We start from the raw sequence: 21,233 nt of genomic DNA, 5'->3' as shown, positions 1-21,233 counted from the left end.
CTCCAAATCTGAAAGTCTTCACATCCAAAGCAACTGTCAGGGAGCTTGTATGGGTCTGAGCTAGACCCTCCGTGCATACTTTATGATTGTGGAACTCCTAACAGGAGTGGGGGTGTCTGACTGTTGCCTGTTTCAGGGACCCTTTTCCTCTTACTGGATTGCCTCTTCCAAACTTGATATGAGGGTTTGTGCCTAGTCATGTTGTAACTTGCTGGGCCGTGTTTGGTTGAAATCCCTGGGAAGCCTGCTCTGTCCTGAAGGGAAATGGAGGAGGGGTGATCGGGAGAGAGGGGAGATGAGAGGAGGGACATAATAGAAGAATAGATAGATAGATAAATAGATAGATGATAGATAGATAGATAAAAGGAAAGAAGGATAGAAGGAAAGAAAGGAAGAGGGGGGAGGGAAGGAGGGAGGGAGAGAGAGAGAGCTCTTTGAACTCAGACCTTCCATCCTGGGGATAGATCCAGCTTTGCACCCAAAGATGCTCTCCCTCGGTCTCAATTCAATCCCTTTCAGAATCACTTCTGTCCCCACCCCCCAATATCCATCCTCCCCCAAACTGTCTCTGTCTTGCATTCCCCTGTAGGTGAGACAGACCCACGTCCTCTTGGATAGATGTCACTAGAACCGTTACACCCCTCATTCAAGAAATGTGGGCAACGCTCCATGCTCCCCGCAGCCCCCACACTTAGCTCACCACTGTATTTTGGGGTGATGACAGCTTTGCTAGAGTGGTTCCCTGTGACTACAGAATCCCAGTGAGTTCATTTGCATGTCTGGGTCCTCTGCTTGGGGAGGTAAGAGCTCTAGAGGCTTGTGACCCCTTCTCCCCTTTCTTCTCCCTCTCCTGTGTGACCCCTTCTCCCCTTTCTTCTCCCTCTCCTGTGTGACCCCTTCTCCCCTTTCTTCTCCCTCTCCTGTCTCCTGGCAGGGAATTGTATTCCCTTATATTCACGTCACCAAAGAAAAGCCTGAAAGCAGCTCGGATGGAAGGGACGAGGTTGACTGGCTGGTGCTGGGAGGAGACACACATGAAGGGAAAGGAAGAATTCTAGATAATGTCACCGTGACAGTCCTCACAGGCAATGTGTGCCCAAGGTCACCTGTTTCTGCTGGAGTCAGCCACCCATCTCACTGGAGAAGCTGTGGGAAGAAAATGAGTGGACCCATTGGCTCCTTGACTCTAAACCAGTGGCCCTCAACCTGCGGGTGGGGGTCATGACCCCCTTGCGGTCCCATATCAGATATCCTGCATATCAGATATATTTGCGTAACATTATGATTCGTAACTGTAGGAAAACTGCAGATAGGAAGCAGCAATGAAATAATTGTATGGTTGGGGGTCACCACAACGTGAGGAACTGTATTAAAAGGGCCGCAGTATCAGGAAGGTTGAGAACCACTGACGCTAAGCTTTAGAGCCTGAAGGCTTTTGTGAGCCATGACTGGGTTAGAACGTTTCCTGACAAAAGAAGAAAGTGTAGAGACAGAGTTCAGGGTAGGGTAGGTCTCAGCCTTGATCAGGTCTTCTGAGGGCCCCACGGGATCCTGCACATACGGTCGGGAGAGAACATTTTATTTTCTCCATCTTCAGTTTCAAGACCGTTCCTCTTGTCCAAGGCCGCATGTTGCAACCTCTCGTGTGCTTAGGTTTCCGATCTTCTTCGACAGACAGACGAGCACCAGCCCCTGGAGACGTTGCCTTACCGTGCATAGGGAAGTTGGATTTCGACCCTGGGTTTGGCCACCTCTACATCCTCCCAGTGTCCCACTTTTCTTAGGCCTGTTTGTATTCAGTCTAGACGATTTGCTTTTATTTGTTGGTGTCCTGCCCTAGCCTGGGGCAGCTGTCGGCAGCAGGGTGGGAAGACCACTCGAATTGGAGTCAAGAAAGCTGGCTTAAATTCTCACCAGGCTGTTTACAGGCTGTGTAAAACTTCAGGCAAACTATTTACCTTCTCTAGGCCCCTAGCCTCTCCTCTGCTAAGCGATAGTAACAAGCTCCACTGCTAGGGAGGTTAAAGGAGACAATATGGCAGAAGAGGCCATCGCTTCCAGCCCCTACTGCCCTGACCAGACCCCCACCTATCCAGCCAGTCCCCAACGACCTCTCCTGGCATTCTACAGACATCCCACTGCCACAGTCTTGTGTGTGTGTGTGTGTATATGTGTCTGTGTGTGTGTGTGTCTGTGTGTGTGTCTGTGTGTGTCTGTGTGTGTGTGTCTGTGTGTGTGTGTCTGTGTGTGTGTCTGTGTGTGTGTTGTGTGTGTGTGTGTCTGTGTGTGTGTGTGTGTGTTGTGTGGGTGTTGTGTGTCTGTGTGTGTCTGTGTGTGTGTGTATGTATTGTCGGCAAAGATAAGAGAAGTTTTAGAACTACACAGTCCAAAATGGTAGTCCTGACCTAGGTATGTATGTATATTAAGCTTTTAAGATGAAATACATACTGGGGCAGCCAGGCATGGTGGTCCACATCTTTACTCCAGTGCTTGGGAGACAAGAGGTAGATGGATCGTTATGAGTTTAAGGCCCAGCCTGGTCTACATAGTGAGTTTCAGGACAGCCAAAGCTACATATCAGACCCTGAATCGAAAAAACGGCATGCATAAATAAATAAATAAATAAATAAATAAATAAATAAATAAATAAAACAAAAACACATCAACAACAAAATATGTACCAGGGCCAAGTGTGGTACCACAAGCCTTTGATCCCACCACTCAGAAGGCAGAGGCAGGCAGATCTCTGTGAGTTCACATCTAGCTTGGTCTACAGAGTGAGTTCTAGGCTAACTGGAGTGACACGGTGACCTTGTCTCAAAAAAAAAAATGATAGCCCCAATAATTTCTCACTAATAATTTCCATTTTAACTATGACATTTCACATTCGTGGGGATAAATAAAACATGAGTATGAATTTCACATGTGAATTTTACCTGTTTCTTTCTCAAATCTGGCTTCTAGAGAATTTTAAGGCGGACGGCCTGAGAGCGTGGCTTATTCTTAGCACTTGTGAAGTTCTGGGTTTGATTCCCCAGAACCAGATCAAACCAACAAGCAAATGACACGTGGCCCACCTGCTAGTTCTATTGGCTGACACTGTGGCTGACTAAGCAAGAAGATAGCTGAAAAGGGCGTCCTGGAAAGGAGGAAGGGAGCTGAGCTTGGTGGCTCACGCCTTTAATCCCAGCACTCAGGAAGCAGAGGCAGGCTAATCTCTGTGAGTTCAAGACCAGCCTGGTCTAGAGACTGAGTTCTAGGACAGTTACATAGTGAGATCTTGGATTAAAAAGAGGAGGTAGGGGGGAGATGGCTCAATAAATAAAGCTTGCGGTACAAGTTCAAGGCCCTAAGCTTAGGTCCCCAGCACATTAAAAAAGCCAGGCACAGAGACATAGACCTGTAATCCCAGTGCTGTGAAGGGGAACACAGGTGACCCTGGGGCTCACTGGCCAGACAGTCTAGCCAAACCAGTGTAGTTCTGTCTCAGAACTACAGCAGAGAGCAATTGAGGAAGATATCTAACATGGGCTGCTGGCTTCCTCATGCCTGTGCACACATGCCTGTGCGCATACACTCCACACAAAAAGGGAAGAGTCCAAAGGCACAGCCGGGTTGGTTTTATGTATCGTGGTCAAGAGAAGCCTCACTGGAAAGGGAACAAGACTTGAAAGCCAAACCTATCCTAGGTGGGATGGTGGGATGGGTGTGCCAAGCAGGGGCACAGCCTGTGCAAAGGCCCCAAGAGAAAAATCTGAAACCGTGTGATGGAAACCGTATGTCCGATATGAGTTAGAATCTGGTGAGCTATGGTAAGCACGGGCAACTGGACGGTGCAGGGCTTTTACTCTGGGTAAAATGGAGTCTCTAAAGCCAAAAAGGACTAGGGCTCAGCTCTGCCTTTACCAACTCAGTCTGGCTACAGTGTGAACACCAGCCAAAGGGAGGCCAGTTCCAAGGGATAACCTACCTCACTGGGCCTTCTGCAGACACAAACCCAAGTTGGGTAAGTGATTGGGAAAGAGCGGGCACCAAGCTGAAGCTTCCAGAAGGCAGAACCTTGTCTCCAGTCCTCCTCCCGAACGTGCATGCCCTGTGGCCACACTGACACTCTCCCACGTCACCTTATCACGCTCAGAATCTTCCCAACCTCCACTCCCTGCTAAGAGTACCAGATCCAGGCCCTTGTTCAACCCTTCAGCCTAGGGTTGGATATCCCCCGACTCCCATCTCCAAGCTTTAAGACATGGTCTGCAGGCCACATCATGAGATATCATGTGTACCGTGATCCTCCAGTTCAAGCCAGAAGCCCCTGGCAAGGCCAAAGCATTTTCCTACTTGCGGGACTAAACCTCTGTCTCCCTCCCCTGCTCTCAGGGGTGGCATATCCTACAGGTAATAGAACCCTAGGATGTTCCATTCTCGCCAGCCCAGTCTTTCCCCAGTCCTTTGTAAGCAGGAGGAGTAAGATTTTAGAAGCAGATTGGACACGATGCTATTGTGTCAAAGATCCAAGCAGGGTTCGCAAGGCCTGGGACAAGAACAGGACAGAAAGGCTTGCACAAAGGAAAGTGAAATTCCACTGGTAGCAACAAGACTCTTGTTATCGGACTCCTCCACTCAGTGCTCAGAAGTAAACTGCACTCTGGGCTCACAGTCCCCCACCCACCCCCTGCCGCCACCCCACTGCAGTACCAACTTTCCCTCTCCTGACCAGCTACAGCCAACAGCTCTCTCTGATCTCTAGTTAGCACCTGGAGATGTGGCCCTGTCCTTGTCTGACAAGGAACAGGGACCTAGATGAGTGCTGTGTAGTGTGAGGACCCTTGGCTAAGGAGCCATCTCCCCTCTGCCCATCCCTAGAGCACCAACTCTTCATAGTGAACCAGGAATGGATGGGTCACCCCATATCCTACACCGAGGACTGCTTTCTCAAACCTAAGACAAACACCATGTACCCCAAAAGAGGAGGGAAAGTGGACAGGAGGACCCAATAGAGAAGGAGAGACCAGGGAGAGCTTTGAGATCAGAATTCAATTCTTTAATACAAAATGCTTTTTTTTTCTTAAGATATATCTGTATTTCTTTGTTGCTGTTTAAAAATAAATATGTACTACGGAATATCTCGGAAAACTGCTCTAGAGACAAAGACGTGATGTTAATATCTTTTCCCCCACAATTATTACGGATAAACAGTAGCACCAATAAATAAATGATAACAAATATTAAAATTAAAAAAGGAGAGAGATTTAGTATGTAGAATTCTCTATTTTTTCTCGTTTTGTTTTTACATATAAAAAACAGAATAGCAATGTCTATTTTATCAGAATCACATATATACATAAACATATATATATATATATATTTATATACAAACACAAGTTGCCAAATATATATATAGTATGTAAATGTATATTGAAACCTTATTTCAAAGGAATGTGTGGTGGGGACAGGGGAGGGCAGAGCTGAGTGTTAGCAAAATTAAATATCTTCTCAGGACAAGCTAGTGACTGTCACCGATCTGGGAGAGAGAGATTGGAAACACAGATTTCATACACACACACACACACAGAAAAACAAAACAAAAAAAAAAACAGTACAAATAAGAAAGAGCAAGAGATGCATCCTCATAAATAGTTGAAATTAAATATTAACCAAGAATACTGAAAAAACCCTACTCTTTAATTAAATTAACTGTTTTAATTTCTAATTAAAAAGGGCTATTAAATAAGTACCGTATATAAAACACTTTCTCTTTTCTCTGCCTCCATGAGGGGCTTGCGGGTCCTGCCCCATTGCTCTGTACCTTGGGAAGGGAAAATGGGGAAGGGTAAGCCACTCACACACACAGCCAAGTCTCCTGGGGACAGAATTAGTGGTTTCAATGGTCTGATCACACAAGGTCCTCCTGAGCTATACCCAGGAAGTGGGGTAGGGAGAGGACGAGGGGTTCCCAGGAGGAGGAGGAGGAGCCATTACCAGGCCTCTTCTTCCACCACTGTGTCTTCTCTTTGCCAGGACCCCTGTGGGAGGCCTCCTAGGCTCCTCAGAAGTGGAGGAGAGAGCTTGATGGCCAGGCTCCTGATTCTTCCAGGCAGTGCCCAGAGGGGCAGGGTGCTCTTGCAGAATCTAGTGGGGATCCACAATAGTGCCATGTCCTGAGGCTCCCCAAAACGTCTGGTCGGAACCAGAATCTTTATCTCTTTAGCTGTCATCTGTCTCTCTGTCCTCTTGACTCAGGGCCAGGGATGGGTTTGTCGTGTTTCTGGAAGTGAGCCAACGTGCCCCCGTGCCCTGGCCTTGCGTGCTCCCTGGCAGGCAAACAGACTTCGGCCTCTCTAAGAAGGACGAAAGACCACACCGGAGTCTTTCATCCCATTGTCTTCCCTGTCGGGATCCAAGTGAGGACATCCTCCTCCCAACTCAAGTCCACAGCAGTCAAACATATCCAGTGAAGACACCAATAACATTAGCAGAGTTAATTTAAAAAAAAAAGAATATATATATATTTTATATATAAAACATATATATTTATTTATATATATAATATATATATATATGTGTGTGTATGTGGGTGGGTGTGTCTACAGGAATCCCAGAAACAAAACTCCCTAATCTTCCGGGCTTGGCGATTTAGCAGCAAATATAAGAAAATGGCGAATCCAGTTCCACGAGGGACCACCGTGCTTGGTCACCTGCCCGGGAATGCGTCTGCCGGAGTCTCGCCCTCCGGACCCAAAGTGCTCCTCGAAGAGTCTCCTCTCCCTTCATGTCAGGCTTTCTGGATTAAGGACTGTTCTGTCGACGGTGACGATGGTGGTGTGGTGGTGACATGGTTAATCGGTCTTTCCGGTGAGAGGTCTAGTTCCCGAAACCCTGAGGGAGGCTCCTTCCTGCAGCCTGGCTCACCGCCTTGGCTTGTCACATCTGTGGCAAATGGCAAAAAGAGGCGGGGGTTAGGGCCACAGGAGCCTGGCGATGAGGCAAGCAGCCTCCCCAGGCCTGGGAGCCCATGGGTCCCTACTGTGGGCTGGCGCCACGGGAACTGAGTTCCCAAAGGTGCAGGTGAGACAGAGTCCCAGTGGGGAGAGAGAGAGAGAGACCAAGCCCTGCCTTCTAAAGATGGCAAACTCGGGAAGACAAGACAGACGCGGAAATACAAGAGCGACAAAGGAGCGATGACCAAAGGCAGCCCCCGAGTGACATTCCACAGCACACGGATGACAAGGTTAGATGTCGTTAGCTGAGAGAGGGTCCCTGCAGAAGGATTCTCAGTTTGGGCTCTAGGGCTGGGTTTAGGGGATAGGAAAGGTACCTTGAGTTAGGCCAGTGGCAAAGGATTGCCTTGGGGATGTGTTCTGCCCAAGGGAGGACACAGGAGCTCCTGAAAGGTCGGAGAACATCTATGCTCCCCAGACCTCTCTCAGCCTTAGTCTCTACCTTGAACTGCGGTGGCTACACCTGCCCTTTACCACATGATGCCTAACCTTAGGCCGAGGACGGACAACTCAGTGGCTTTGTCCCTCCTGTTGAAGCAGAATGGATCCCCGAGGACTTTCTCCTCTTACTCCTGCCCCTGGCTGGTTACTCTGAGGCCAGCCTGAAAACACAGGTCCTAACCGAGTCTTGTTAACTTGATTCCCAGACACAGGCAGTAGTGGACGGGAGTTGGATCTCTGGAAGTCAGGTGACTTCCGTTAGCTCCGAGCTTACTGTGGAGACCCTACAATACCAAGGGCTTTTTCTCTTCCTTAAAATCCTCCAGTGAGCTGAGCCCCATTCACCCAGCTCCGTGGCTGGGAAGAGTCCCACCCCAGCACTAAAGGACCCATTGTTCTGATACAGTCTCACAGGAACACCTCCATACCAGCAACCACAGAGCCAGAGAGAGAGACCTGCTAGGTCTCTGGTGTCTTCTGAGCACCCTCAAGACACAGGAATGCAAGTGTAGAGGAGACACGTGCCAAAGAATCCTTGTACTACCTGGAAGCCTGGCCCTCTGTTGGCCATCCCTTAAAAGTCTTCCCTCCCTGGGTGATGCTCACCCTTAGGACAGGACGTACCGGTATAAACAAGCCTGTGACTGCCAGTCACCAGCCCTGTGCTCTTGCACTCCCCGGTGAACGTGGCCGTACACAATGTCTACTTGTGAGCTTGACACTTCCTAAGTCCACATGGACAAAAGACGTGAGTACAGACACCTGGGGACCCCAACAGTTTATGAATCAGGCCCAGGATTCAGGTGTTCATGGAGTCCCATCAGGAAGAATAGGTCTGGCTCTTTTCCTGAAACCATGCTGGAAGCATTTAAAATGTGTCGGCAGTTCAGGACCCTTGCCCTGACTGAGGTAGGATAAGCTATTTAATGTCCTCGGATGTGTGTAGAAAAGAATTTCCCAATTCAAACCAACACCAGACCCCTCTCTTTCAGTCTAAAGTGGACCCCGGTCTGAGGTGGACATGACTCGTCCTCACAGAGCTCCAGTGTGAGGGAGACAGCCTATCTTCAAGAAGCCATAGTCTTAAGGGGACAGACAGCAGGAGATAAAGCTTCAAGCCCAGGAAAAATACAGAGGGGTGAGAGGCCCAGCTGTGCAGGCTCTCCGGGGGCAAAGGTGCAACCAGGGAACACTGTTAGACACCACTCCATACCTGGAAGGGATCTGAGGTTTTAGCACTTGCACCAAAGATAGAATTAACAACGTCAGCACCACCAACATCAGCTTCCGTTAGCAGCAGGACCACAGGACACAACACACAGCTTGCGTCCACACCATCACATTAAATCACAGCAGCCTACCCACTCAGGCAACCAGGGCCACCTCAGAGCAGGCTCACTGGGCCAGAATGGAGCCAGAGGCCCCGCACAGCCCCAGCAGTAGAGAAGGTAGCAGTCACCATGCAGGCAGCTAGAGGCTGAACAAGCAGTTGGCCCCTCACAAGTGTGCTCTCTCTGTCACTCTTTCTCTCTCTCTCTCTCTCTCTCTCTCTCTCCCGTGTCTGTGATGCCCCTCTCTGACTCTTGCTTGCCCTCTGGAAACCAACCTGCAAGTACGTTCGTTTAACTCAAGCTGCCTCGCCTTGCAACGCGAGTCTGTGTTTTTGCAGGAACATTTACACGTCTGCGGATCTTGGACAAACAAATGCTTTCTCCGCTCTGAACAAGGCTCACAGTGACTGCAAAAAGGCAAAAGGAAAGACATCTAAGCTAGAGCGTCAGCAGAGAGAGAGAGAAAATCCCATGCAACACCCCTGACACATCTGCGGCGGCTTCCCCACCCAGCTCTTCGGCCCCCAGGCTCTTTCCACAGATCCGAGCGCTCTAGCAGAAGACAGAGAGAGTGGCAGAGAGACGCAGCGCTGGCAGGACGTGTGCCTGCAGGAAGAAGAGGGCACAGGCGGGCAGAATGCAGGGGTTTGAGGAAAGGCTGCCGTGAGGGACGATGCTGTGTCCCACAAAGACCTGGGCCTATCTTGGGCCACAGGGCCCCAACTACTGCTGTACCCACAACACACCTTGACTCTTCACCTGCTGGGGACTACGATAAGTGGCCCAGGAGACCACCAGGGTACCTTCTGCCCGGAAACGGGCCCCTGCCAAGACCCTCCACCAAGGGAGAGGGCCAGTGGAAGGCAAGCCAAGTCCAGAGGCACTGTCCACCAGCCAGGCCTCCAGAGCTCACCAGAGCCAAAAGGCAGAGGAAGAGGCCACCATAGAAGACCTCTATGGGTGATCCTGGTTAAACTGGAACAGAGAGGGCTTTCCCCTCCTGGAGCCTCAAGTCCACTGTCAAAGCATCTCCAACAGACGAGAATGGGCTGCCACCCGGCCTACTCAGTCATCATCTTCAGCCTACCACAATCCACTTCCCACCAGTATACCCCTTAACTCATTCCACACTGCCCTCCACACCACCCCTACCCTCCAGACATGTGCAGGAGCCTAGAGCAGTGGAAACCAGTTGGATGAGAGGGCCCCGATGCCCAGCGCCCATGCCAACCACGGCCCCGCCACCAATGCCCAGTGAGTGAGAGAAAGTCGGTGCCCAGCCAAGCTAGAGTCCCCTCCCTGAATTCAATGCTCAGGATCTACTCACCTTCCAGCCACCCCAACCCAACCCTGGACCAGCAATGCCACCACCAAATCTACCCATTGGTGCCATTAGTGGGGTGAGTGACAGAGAGAGAGAGAGACTGAGGCAGGGCAAGAGTCAGACGGGAGCTGTGGGTGGGAGTGGGGCGGGGTGGGGTAGGGTTAGAGGAACTGCAGGCGATTGTCTGGAGGCCAGGAAGGCTCCAAGGAATTAGACAGCAGCGGCACCAACGTACACGCTCCAGGATTTAAACCGGGATTTCTTGCGCTTTCGTTTTTGACCCTTTCCCTTTCCTCGAACTGATTTTCTGGAAAATATAAAAACAGAAACAGACAGGAAGAGAACGAGAGGGAAGAGAAGAGAGGAGCAATGAAGAAGACAGAAGCAGGAGACCCAAAGCCACCCTATCACTCCCCGGAGCAGCCTCCGGGTCAGATCTCAGTCACGGGTGGTCAGGGACAGCACGCACCTTCCTTCTCACTTTGCACACAGTAGGGCGGCAGTCCCAGCCCCAGGCAGGGCTTTGAGTGATTAGCAGAAACTGTGAAAGGCACAGCTTCTAGGCTCATGTGGCCCCTGGTCTCAGGCAGAACGCAAAGCCATAAGGGCAAGATCATTGTCCAGCAAGCCAGGACAGTTAGACCCTGAAGGTCAGGAGGCAAGAGACAGTCAAAGCCAGACTTTAATGAGAAAGGGTTAGAAGAGGGCTGCGCGTCAGAATGTCTGCCTTTACTTCCAAGTGTGATAATAGGAGTCCCTGTGGGGCTCCTGCCTCACAGTATCCTTGGTGAGAGGGGACAGTTACTTGAGAAATGGCATATAAGCCAGGGCAGGAGATGGGGCACCAGCTACCCAACAGTCATCTGGGATGGGTAGTGGGGCTGGCTGTCGTCAGAGCCAGCACTGATGATGGGGGCCAGGGGAAGAGGAACAGTACTATAGCCTCCAAGGTATGTGATTAGGGGACCAGGGGACTTGGTAGGGGCTCTTCTCTCCAGAGGTCAAAGCCTACCGCTAGACTCTCTTCCGAACTCAGGTGAGCCCTACCATTCTCCCTATGGGCAAAGCAGACATCTAGGGAACAGCTGAGAGGGACAAGCTACAGCCTGCCACCCTCCAGGGAACCAGCATTCTCTAGACCTGCCAAGTCCCAGAAAAGATATGGTGGCCTGCCTGTCACAGAGAAAGAGACAGGAAGAAGGGACCTGGGGAGAAGCAGGTCTGTCCTGCTTGGGAGAAAGCACTGGAAGGAGAAAGCTCTCCACGCAGGGCTACCTGCCTGGCCCTTTGCTCTGGGAGATACAGTAGTAGTGGGACCTGAGGACTTAGGGAGAGGCTGAGAATGTCATATCCACCAAGTGATAGGGCAGACAGAAAGGGGTACGGGGTGGGGGCAGGGAGGAGGGGTTGGGGTGCTCTCTCTCAGTCGCTCCTTCACTACAAGGTCATCCCCCAGCAATGTCAGCCACCCTCCCATCCTGAACTGACCTTCCACAACAACCAACAGGAAACCTGAGGAGATGGCCACCACATCACTTTTCCTCCCCCTGCTACCTGCCACACTCCTACAGGAAGGCACACACACACACACACACACACACACACACACACACACACACACACACACACACACACCAGGAAATCTCCTGGGACCTAAGAAACCTGGACGGCCACAGTCACCACCGTACAAAGCCCAGGCCACATCCCCTGATACACAGAAACTGCCCTAGGGCACCTACTCCTTCTCCCTCACCCTGCTGTGGGTGCAAGTGTCCACTGCACCCTCCACCACCCACACTGAAACACTGTGTGCTGGCCAGGAGGGACCCGAGCCCGGGAGGGCAGCATCTTCTTCAGGCTGCATATCTTCATCACTCTAGAGCCATGAGCCCACTTCGGTCACCATGCTACCAGTCCACCCAATGCCACTGAGGCCATCAGAGCACCCAAGAGAGGAAGCCAAAAGCCCCGAACCAAGACAATGGGAAAGAGATGCTAACATGTGGTCACTTACTTTTCTGGCTTTGTTCTATCTTTCTTTGGTCTGCAATGGGTAGAGAAAGGGGGAGAAAACAAGACACAGGAGTTAAAACGGCGATAACGATTTGGGACTAATCTTACACGATGCTTCGGATTCAGCAATGCTATCTTATTCTTTTTGCCTAATAACAAAGTGGGGCCCTGCAATGCTGTGTGTGGGGGTTGGGGGGTTACACTGAATTGCTGTGTCCGTTCTCTCGAGGTGGGGAACGGCAGCATGCCGAGTTTGCACAGCTAGTTGGAAGGCGGGCCTGCGCTAACACACGTAACATGCTCAGCTCTGGAGCAGACATCGGCTGTGTGCTACCTGAGTGGGGAGCTCTGGCCTCACCTGCATTCACATCTGCTATGCTGCAGGAAGCTCATCTCTCCTATGTGCTGGCTTTGGTGAGGTTTGATCCGCATGATCTGCAGAGGGAAGTAGATCACAGAGGTTAGTGACCCAGCCAGCCATACCCCTATGGGTCACCCCAGGGCTCCTGCCGTTTAGCACCCAGGGGTTCTATTGAGCAGGGCTAGGTGGTGGAGGTAGGGGGACCAGGGCTCTAACAGAAAAGAACCTCAGGTCACCCCAGCTCCCCCAACCCTGCTGGCCTTAAGGAGCACTTGCTCTTCTGGAGAGCAGACATGGCTGCAAGGGTTGGCCAGGCTGGGAATTCAGGTCCTGGATTCTTACCATTCCCATCCCTCCCCCCTGCATCCCCTCCCAAGCTTCACCCTGACCCCTAAAAGCTACCTAAGAGCTTCCCTCCCACTCTCCACCCCGTCTGGGCCCAGATCCACCCACTAGGTAGCACCTCAAGCCAGGCTTTTAATTCTGCGTAAGCTACCTCATCCCAATAGAACCCTCGAGTGGGGAGTGGGGGAGCCTTTGGGCTCTCCTGGAGAAAGAGAACAACACTTGTTGCAGGCAGCAGCCCCCCTGTCGAGCCCAGGGAGCAAAGGTCATGAAAGCAGATGGTCGCATCGTGGAGAGCTTCGGCAGAGAAGTACAGAAGTGCAGGCAGGCGTCTTCTTCCCCAAGGTGGAAAAGAACGCCCCCAACCTCATCTCCTGACCCCCCAAGCCCAATTTAGCTCCTCCTACCAAAAAATTTCCAAGGCAGAGGCCCAGACAACCTTCTACTGCCCTCCTTGTACCCCCCTGTCCTCCTGGATCCCCCAGTCCCCTGTGCCACAGGTGCCCACCTGCATAGTGACGTTGCTCTCCGACGTGGGCACGCACTCCAGGGCTTCATCATTGCAGCAGCCCGCACACCGCATTAGGGGCACACAGGACGGCTTGAAGATATACTCTATCTCATCGGGGTACTCCTGGAAGATGTCCACCAGGGTCTCAATTGGACGGCAATAGCTGCGCTGGTAGACGTCCATGAACTTCACCACTGTGTGGGAGGGATGACGCAGGAGCCAGTTAGTGACGCAAAGGATGGATGACCGGCTTCTAGCTCCACCCAGCTTTGAAAGACCACTCCTCTCAGCTTCTGTATCAGGTAAGCGCTTCTAAAACCAGCAAACTGAAGCCCCTCCCTCATTTCCAGGTCCGGGTCCGGGGGAGGTGGCCTGCCACACCCGACTCCATTCCTCATTGTAACAGCAAGTTCCTACCGACTGTGGCACCAGAACAGCCTGAGCATGGGTGCCCTGATTTCTGCTTTCCTCTCTGAGCTATGACCATACCGCAACCAGGCCAACAGCCACTCAAACACATACTAGACACTGAGGACAGCTATGGATATGCGTACTCTTCCCCAGGTTACCCCTAAGCACGACAAGGAGCCCATTTATAAATGGGGACCTGGAGGCTCAAAGAAACGCCACCATTTGTCCCAAAGGCCACTTGGCAGGTAAGACGCAATTAGAACGAGCTGTGACGGCAAAGCCTTCTGATACCTACATCCTGCGCAAACACAGACGCTTCAAGAGGCACCCGCCAGTCCCCCTTCCCCGGACTTCTGCCTGAGACAAATCAGCAGGTGGCAGTGGGCAGGCACACAATGTAGGTCCTGCCAGCACTAAGAACCCCGCCCAAGAGGGCAAACTGTTTGCATCATGGAAAGAACAGGATCTGCCTCTGTACCAGGCATTTCTAGAAGCCGACCTGGAGGAAGACAGGGGAGAGACCTTTTCCCAGGCAGAGTTATGAGGTACAAGAGATCAGGAAGAGGCACTTGAGGGCCAAGGGGCGGGCACTAGACTTCTCTGGGACACCAAATGGTGGCTCGGCCTGCCACTTCTGGTCATACCCCTAAGGCTACCCCACAGAAGCCAGTCCCTGAAGTGAGAGAAGGAACACAAGCTCACACAGGCCCAAGTTCTACTAGCAGTCAGTATGACCTTGGGCCTGTCCCTCCAGTCTCTGGGCCTTTCTCTGGAAGCAGGTTGGCCTGACCTCTAAGGACACTTAAGGGAGCAGGAAGGTGGTGGTGCTGACCCTTTGCTAGCCCTCAAAACAACTCTTCTTTTCTCATTCCGGGTGACAACGTTTGGAATGTCACCAAAGGCATTTTAAGTGCACGCTCCAGAGACTACACACCCTCACCCTCCCAAACCTGGGGCCACAGCCAAACCTCCCTTTACTCTTCAAAGTTTTTTTTATTTTTCCCAGAAAGTTAAAGAAGAGGGGACCCAGGTTTAGGGTAGGTTGGCAAGAAATGGGGGCACGGAAGAAAAGGTGGAACAATGCCACAGATGTCAAACAGGAAAAGGGGTGGCGGTAACCTAAGCTGCCACCCCTGGGCTTTGCTCAAGGGCTCTCTTTTCTATCTGGACAAGCAAAGAATTCTTGTCTGGCCCCAAAGAGTTAACATAAAACACAGCCAAAAAAGAGTTCATGAGATCAGATCTGAAAAATTCTTTTCAAGGAAAGTCTATATTGAAGATGACTAACCCAGAATTTAAAAAAAAAACAAAAAAACAAAAAACTAACCCTTCATCTTGGCTGAGCCAGAGGTGGCTCAGGCTACTTAGAGGCCCCACACAGGAGCAGGCAGCAGAGAGATGTGACCGAGGAATGAATGGAGGTGGGAGCTTGGTGTACAAAGACCTAAGATGCGAATCCTTTCCAAAAACTTCTTAGAGTCCCCGAGGTCCATAGGAGGTGGAGGAAGTGACTTGGCCAGTACCCATGGGAGCCTGGCCCCTGCCCCCAAGGCAGTGCTGCCGCTTCGGGCGTGTGCACACATACACTCCGGCATCGGGCTTTCGTGGTTTTCCTTATTTATGGCAGACAAGCTCTTCTCCATCAAACAAAGACCGTTTGTCTTGCCTCTCCCAGACCACAGAGCCCACTAGGAAGCAGAAGGGGGTGGGTAGCACTTTGGAAGTAGGGGCCTGTCAGTGGCCGGGGCCAGAGAGTGGCAGAAAGCCAGGCCTTGGGCCAGAGAAAGGGCTCCAAGAGGGGAGGAGGCAAAACCGGCTGGACATCACCAGCCTTCCTTGGCTGCTGGCTCCTGCAGCCACAGTGGATTTGGGTCAGGGAAATAAGCCTGGAGGAAGACCCCAGGGCCTTCCCTACTCTGAGGAAGGACACTGGGGGAGTGGCATCCGGCTGGAGCAGAGGCCACACTCAGTGCTGGGGAGAGCCAGGGCGTCCCCAGAGAGATGGGAGGATCCCGGTACTCCAAACCACACTGGAACAAAAGGCAGGCGGACTCAGGGTTGGGCAGGGGGGCGGGGCGCCTGAGAGCTATAGCCGGCCCTCTGCTGGTCCTGCAGGGAAGCTCACAGCACCCAAACGCAGTCTATGGAAGCTGTTACACTCAGAGAAATGCAAAGCCAGGACTCAGGAGTCCTATTAGGATACCCTTCTATCCTGTCCCCAGCCTCACACAGAAAGGGTCACAGCCCCCACGGGTAGCTGTGGGTGTGTAGCAAGGGCACTGAACATGTCTCTTCCCCTGGGAGAAGCGGGTACAAGAGACACCTCCCAGAACATCTGGAAACCTCGAGCACTGCCTTCCTCTTCGCCTGTGCTCACCGCAAGCTTTCCAGATAAGATGTCACTGGAAAAGCTATTAGAAAAAGCAACAAGTCCTGTTTCTAGCAGAAAGCCCAACAGGAGACACCTTAAGAAACACAAGGGTTAAGCTCAAAAGTACCGGTGCAATCTCGACCCTCATATTCCTGCGCCCCACCCCCCATCTGAGAAAGAGGAATGGGACAACAGGGACCCATTACAAGCATGAGGACTCACCTTCATGGGCTTTCTGCTCCCCTTCTGTCGTGGGTGCAGCCTGGGACCACTGAGGACAAAACAAAGAGTAAAGAGCGTTGTCAGGGACAGGGCCAGCCACAGGAGTCCCAGGCCTGACACCACTGAATCCCTAGATTTCTTTTTGCCTCCTCTCCCAACCCCCAGCTCCCACCCTCCCCAAGTCTTCTGAGTCACACGGGGAACAGTAGGGGTCCTGTGGGCCCAGAGCATACCCACTACTCCGGATGGCTTCAATTCTGAACCCGTGAAAGTTAAAGACTAACCAGGTGTGAGGGAGCTCACAATGTAGGAGGAAAATACCAGAATCCTGCTTGACCCAGGCCCCCAGCCCCGTCCTGTTCTTGTCCTGTCCCTTTTCCCATTGCCCTCGATTCCCTGGTCCCAAGCCATGGGTAAGCATTAAGGTCAAATAGGACAAATTTGGACTGGGGCAGGAAGGAAAGACTGGGGGCGAGAAAAACAACGTGGTGACCTTCTCCTGCTGACATGACAAATACCAGGGTTAGCTCGCGTCGAAGAGAGATGCAGAGGACAGAAGGGCACCAACTACCCTCCCCCATCTGAACTCTTCCCAGGCCTGGGGAATAGTCAGCATACCCACAGGTTGCTCAAGGGGTGAAAAGCTGGGAGGAAGCTCCTAAGGAAGGGAGAGTCCCATTCTCCTCCCACCCCAGGTCCCAGGTCTGCCCAGGTCCCGATTGCAGCTTCCAAAGCCTGGCTAGCCTCCCACTCCCACATCCCGGAGCCTCTCACCTGGGCAGGGCACTTTGCTTAAATGTACCCAGGGAAGCTTTCTCCTCAGTTCTGCCAGGGGGTCCTTTGCCCCACCCTGAGCCCTCCAACCTTCCTCATCCCCACCAGTTCCTCTCTCCCCTCCCCAGAAGCTCTGAAGGTCACCAAGAAGGCCCTGTGGCCCTGACGTGGCAAGCAAGCCAAGGCTCCTGGCCTTCCTGAGGGTCTCCTGTTGCTACAACTCCCCATCCACCTGCTTCACACCAACCTGGACCTCCAACTGCCCCAGAGGGACAGACTCCCACCCTTGGTCTGTCTCTGTCTCTTTTTCCTAAGAGCAATCCATCCAGGGCCCTCAGCCTTGCCACCAGGGCCAAGGTCAGAGGTGGCCCTTCTCAAGACATAGCCTCCCACTGCAGCTGCCCCAGGTTGGTCCTGGATTCTGCACTTCATCAGGCCCTCAAATACCCCCTCAATAGCCTCATGACATTCTCCTTCCTCCTCTGTCTAGACCCCAGTGGAGAAAGGAAACAGAAACTTTGAACCCCTTCCCAGATGGGGAGGTTCTAGGCAGGGACTGGCCAGGTGTCCTTCTCTGGGGGCCTCTGAAGGTCACACTGTGGCCAAGCACTCCTGCCCTCCTCCCCACATGAAGGCCCAGAACCAAGGCCTTTGTGCCAGGGTCTGGGGACCTCTGGATGGTGGCAGGGACACCTGCCCTTCTCCTTCCTTCTGCCTCCTTTCCAAGAAGGCTCTATAGCTGAGAATTAGAGGAAACGAGCATCAAAGGACCCTTTAGTAGGCAAATTGGGTGGGTAAGTTCAGAGTTAAACCACCTGCTCTCTGGGCATCAGGCTTTGCCAGGACAAAGTGTGTGTGAGATACTGACAAGGGATCCTGTCAAAGGAGTAGGAAAGGGCTGGTTCCAGGCTGCCCCTGTCTTAGCAAATATCAAGTCATGTTTCCAAAACGGGGGAAATAGGGTGATGTCAGTCCACCCTTCGTTGACCGCCCCCCCCCCCCAAAAAAAGGTGAAACACAGCTAACTGGAGCTGCTAGGAGGAGAGGGAAGCACACCTTCACCAACTCAAAACTTAGGTCAGCGTTTCCACAAAGAACCCGAGGGTGGGCCCCAACACCCCCACGTCTGACAGTCACCGTCCTTTTCCTGGGCCCTGGGGCCAGGAAGGGTCCGATGAGTCTTCGCAAGGAAAAGGAAAATATAAAAGGGTGGGAAGGGCTTTTCTGCACACCAGGCAGGAAATGGGGGAAAGGGGGAAGGGGCGTCGGGTAATTCTGCCTAGAGCAAGGCACGGGTAGAAGTTGGGAACGGAGGAAAGGGGTATGGGAGTTTCTCCCGGTCCCGGAGCTGGGGATACCTCCAGAGGTCACCTTCCTCGCGGAGGGCCGGTGGGGGAGGGGCGCCGCTTGTCGCCCGGGTCTCCGGGCTCCAGCAGCCGCGGCTCCGGGAACACGAGGCCGGCCAGGCCCGGGCTGATGTAATCGGCTCTGCGCCGCGCGCGCCCGGCCAGGCGGGGGAGGGCGGGCACCGCGCGGGACGCGAGCGGGGACGGGAGGGGGTGGCGCGGCGCAGGTGGCCCAACAAGCTAGAGGGGTGGGAGAGGGTCCCCGCAGTAATCCATCCTAAAACTTTCCCCAAACTCACTGCAAAGGCCGAAGAGACCGAATGGCAGTGACAGCAAAGCCCCCTCGGTCGCCGGCGCCCTGCCCCCTCCACGATCTCTGCCCTCCCCCGGTCCAAGGTCCGAGCACCCCCAGGCATGCCCGCTGGGCTCCGGACTCCCGCCCCCTCTGCCCGGACTTCCAGTTCTCCCGGGACCCGCGACCCAGAGCAAACTTCTGCCGCCAGCTCGGGCGCAAGCCCAGCCCCCTCAGCCTCCTCCTCTGGCTCCCGCCCTCCGCTGCTCGGCCCAGATCGTACGTGCGGTGACTCTGGTGGGTGGGCAGGGCCCGCGTGGGCGGCGAGACTATCCTGGCGCCCTCCCACCTAGCGCGCACCCCCTCCCCCTCCACGTACGACGACAGAGGGGGACGCCTCGCGCCCGGTGCCCAAGGACCCGCGTGGGGCACGAAGCCCCCCACGCGCGCGCTCGCACGCACGCACGTCCCCAAGCGGGAGAGGCGCTCGCCATGGCCCGGCGACACCAGGCGGGCACGACCGCTTACCTTGGCATGGTGGAGGTACAGCAGTAAAGCCAGGGTCCAGTGCACCCAAGAGAGCAGAAAGTTCATGGTTTCAGAGGCCCGTCCGGGGCCGGCGCGGCTCGCGCTCCCTCTCCGGCTCGGACTGCGAGGCAGCCCGCTCTCTTGCGCGCCTTGGCGGGCTCCTCTCCCTTCTGGAACCGAGGCCCGGGCCGGGGCCTGGGGCGCGCGCGCGGCTGGAGCACTGTCTGCGCACACCGCCGCCTCACCCGTCCATGAGCCCGGCTCCCGAGAGCCGAGCGCCCACTGCGGCCCCCTCTCCTCTTCCTTCTCTTTCTCCCCTCTCTTCTCGGGCCCCGGCTTCTCCAGGCCCGAGCTAGCACTTCTCCCAGCTCCGATCGGTTTGCCTCCTGCGGCGCAGACCACGGCTACTCCGGAGAGAGAAGAGCCCAGAAGTTGGACGAAAAGTTTCCGTGCAATCCCGCGAGCCCCGACCCCCTCCACCCCGCCTCCGGGCGCGGGCTTCGGCTCCTGCTCGCGGCTCGCCGCCGCGTCCACCGTCGGCTGCCCGCCGGCGAGGAGGTGGGCGCTGGGGCTGGGGGCGGTGTCTGTCTGTCTGTCCGTCAGCGCGACTGGTCCGATGAAAGATCCCAAGGGGGAGGGCTCACGCCGCGCTCTGGCGGTCACCCCCAAAAGCAGGTCAGTCACTTTGCCCCTGTCCCTCTCTCTGTTCGCTCGCCAGCGCGCTCTCTGACCGGTCTCTCTCTCTCTCTCTTCCTTGACTTCTCTCTGGAGCTCCTGCTACCTCTTTCCTCTGCTGATTTCCAAAATCCGAAGTAATTTGAGGGAGTGAAGGAGCAACCTCTCCAAACCGTTGGCACGATTTAAGAGGGGAATAGGAAGCAAAAATAAATTAAAGCGTAAAACAATACAGTTTAAGAAAAAAAAAAGAGGTTTGAATATCAAATCCCAGAGCACAGACTCCCTGGCTGATGAGTCCGTTGAATAGTCTGCCTTGTCGCTGCGTCTCGCGACAGAGCTCCGCTGCCGCCGCTCAGCTCGCCCCCAGCGCCGCGGCCTCGCTGCAGCTCGGCTGCCCCAAGCCTCTGCGCTTCTCACCGGTAACAGCGGTGGAAAAAAAAGGAAATCTGGCCCCGCCCCCAAAGGCCCCGCCCCAGGCCCGCCCCGGGGGCGAGGCCAGGCCGAACCAGGCACCGCCTTTCAGAAGCCCCTAGGCCACTACTGCGAAATAGAAATCTAAACCCCTTACCAGGGTCCATAGCCTGAGAATTATCTGTCCACCCCTTCAAACTTGGCTCGGGGACACACTGGGAATCCCAGGGTGTTGGGAATCAGGGGAGACAGGAGAGTGAGGGCAATTTCCTTTCCCAGGAATGTAGGAGAAAGTGGGGGGGGGGGGAGGCGGAGAGCTGGCAAGGACGTATGGGGAGACGGACACCCGGAGTGACCCCTGGTCTTCTCCCCTACCTCACAAACACACTATACCCAGACACACACGCACATGCACGCACGCACTCACATTGACACACGCGTCCTTCCTCACGCAGACTCGGCTCGCCCAAGTTCACGATCTCCCCGTGATGGCCGAGCGCCCCCTAGTGACTACATTATGCACACCCCAACTCTGGCTCAAATGGCACGGGTCTTGGACAGGGGGTGAGAGTTGACTGTTGAGCACCGCAGGCTTTGACTTCCCAAATAGTTGCGTGTTTCTAACACCCACCCCCCAACAGTTGCTTGTTTGACCTCGGAAACAGAAACTCTAGGATTATATATGGGGCGGGGGGCTACGTGGAAGGCAAGTATGCTTATCTGAGCTCTTGTCTGATCTTCATACATAAGGAACTAGGGCCCTGGGGTGAATGGGATTCCCTGGGAAGTTTCCAGAGAGGCTTCTCTGGAGAGGATATGGCATCAAATGTGTGACACTGAGAACGGGAAGCCGAGCAGTTAGTCAGTGGCCCGGAG

The 21,233-nt window shown here is 53.7% G+C and overlaps 1 protein-coding gene across 14 annotated transcripts; it reads right to left on the bottom strand.

Moving 5' to 3' along the window:
• Positions 1-5,019: 5,019 nt before the first annotated feature.
• On the bottom strand, positions 5,020-20,346 carry Vegfa (vascular endothelial growth factor A). Of its 14 annotated transcripts, none has more exon segments than NM_031836.3 (8): positions 5,020-6,927; positions 9,046-9,177; positions 10,330-10,401; positions 12,109-12,138; positions 12,466-12,542; positions 13,322-13,518; positions 16,329-16,377; positions 19,269-20,346. In NM_031836.3, coding segments are annotated over 8 exon segments (1,182 nt in total). In that variant the 5' UTR covers positions 19,872-20,346; the 3' UTR covers positions 5,020-6,905.
• Positions 20,347-21,233: the final 887 nt, after the last annotated feature.

The sequence above is a fragment of the Rattus norvegicus genome, chromosome 9 (assembly GCF_021556685.1).
Source record: "Rattus norvegicus strain SHRSP/BbbUtx chromosome 9, alternate assembly SHRSP_T2T, whole genome shotgun sequence".
Classification (NCBI taxonomy): domain Eukaryota; kingdom Metazoa; phylum Chordata; class Mammalia; order Rodentia; family Muridae; genus Rattus; species Rattus norvegicus.
This window is presented reverse-complemented; position numbering and strand designations above follow the sequence as displayed.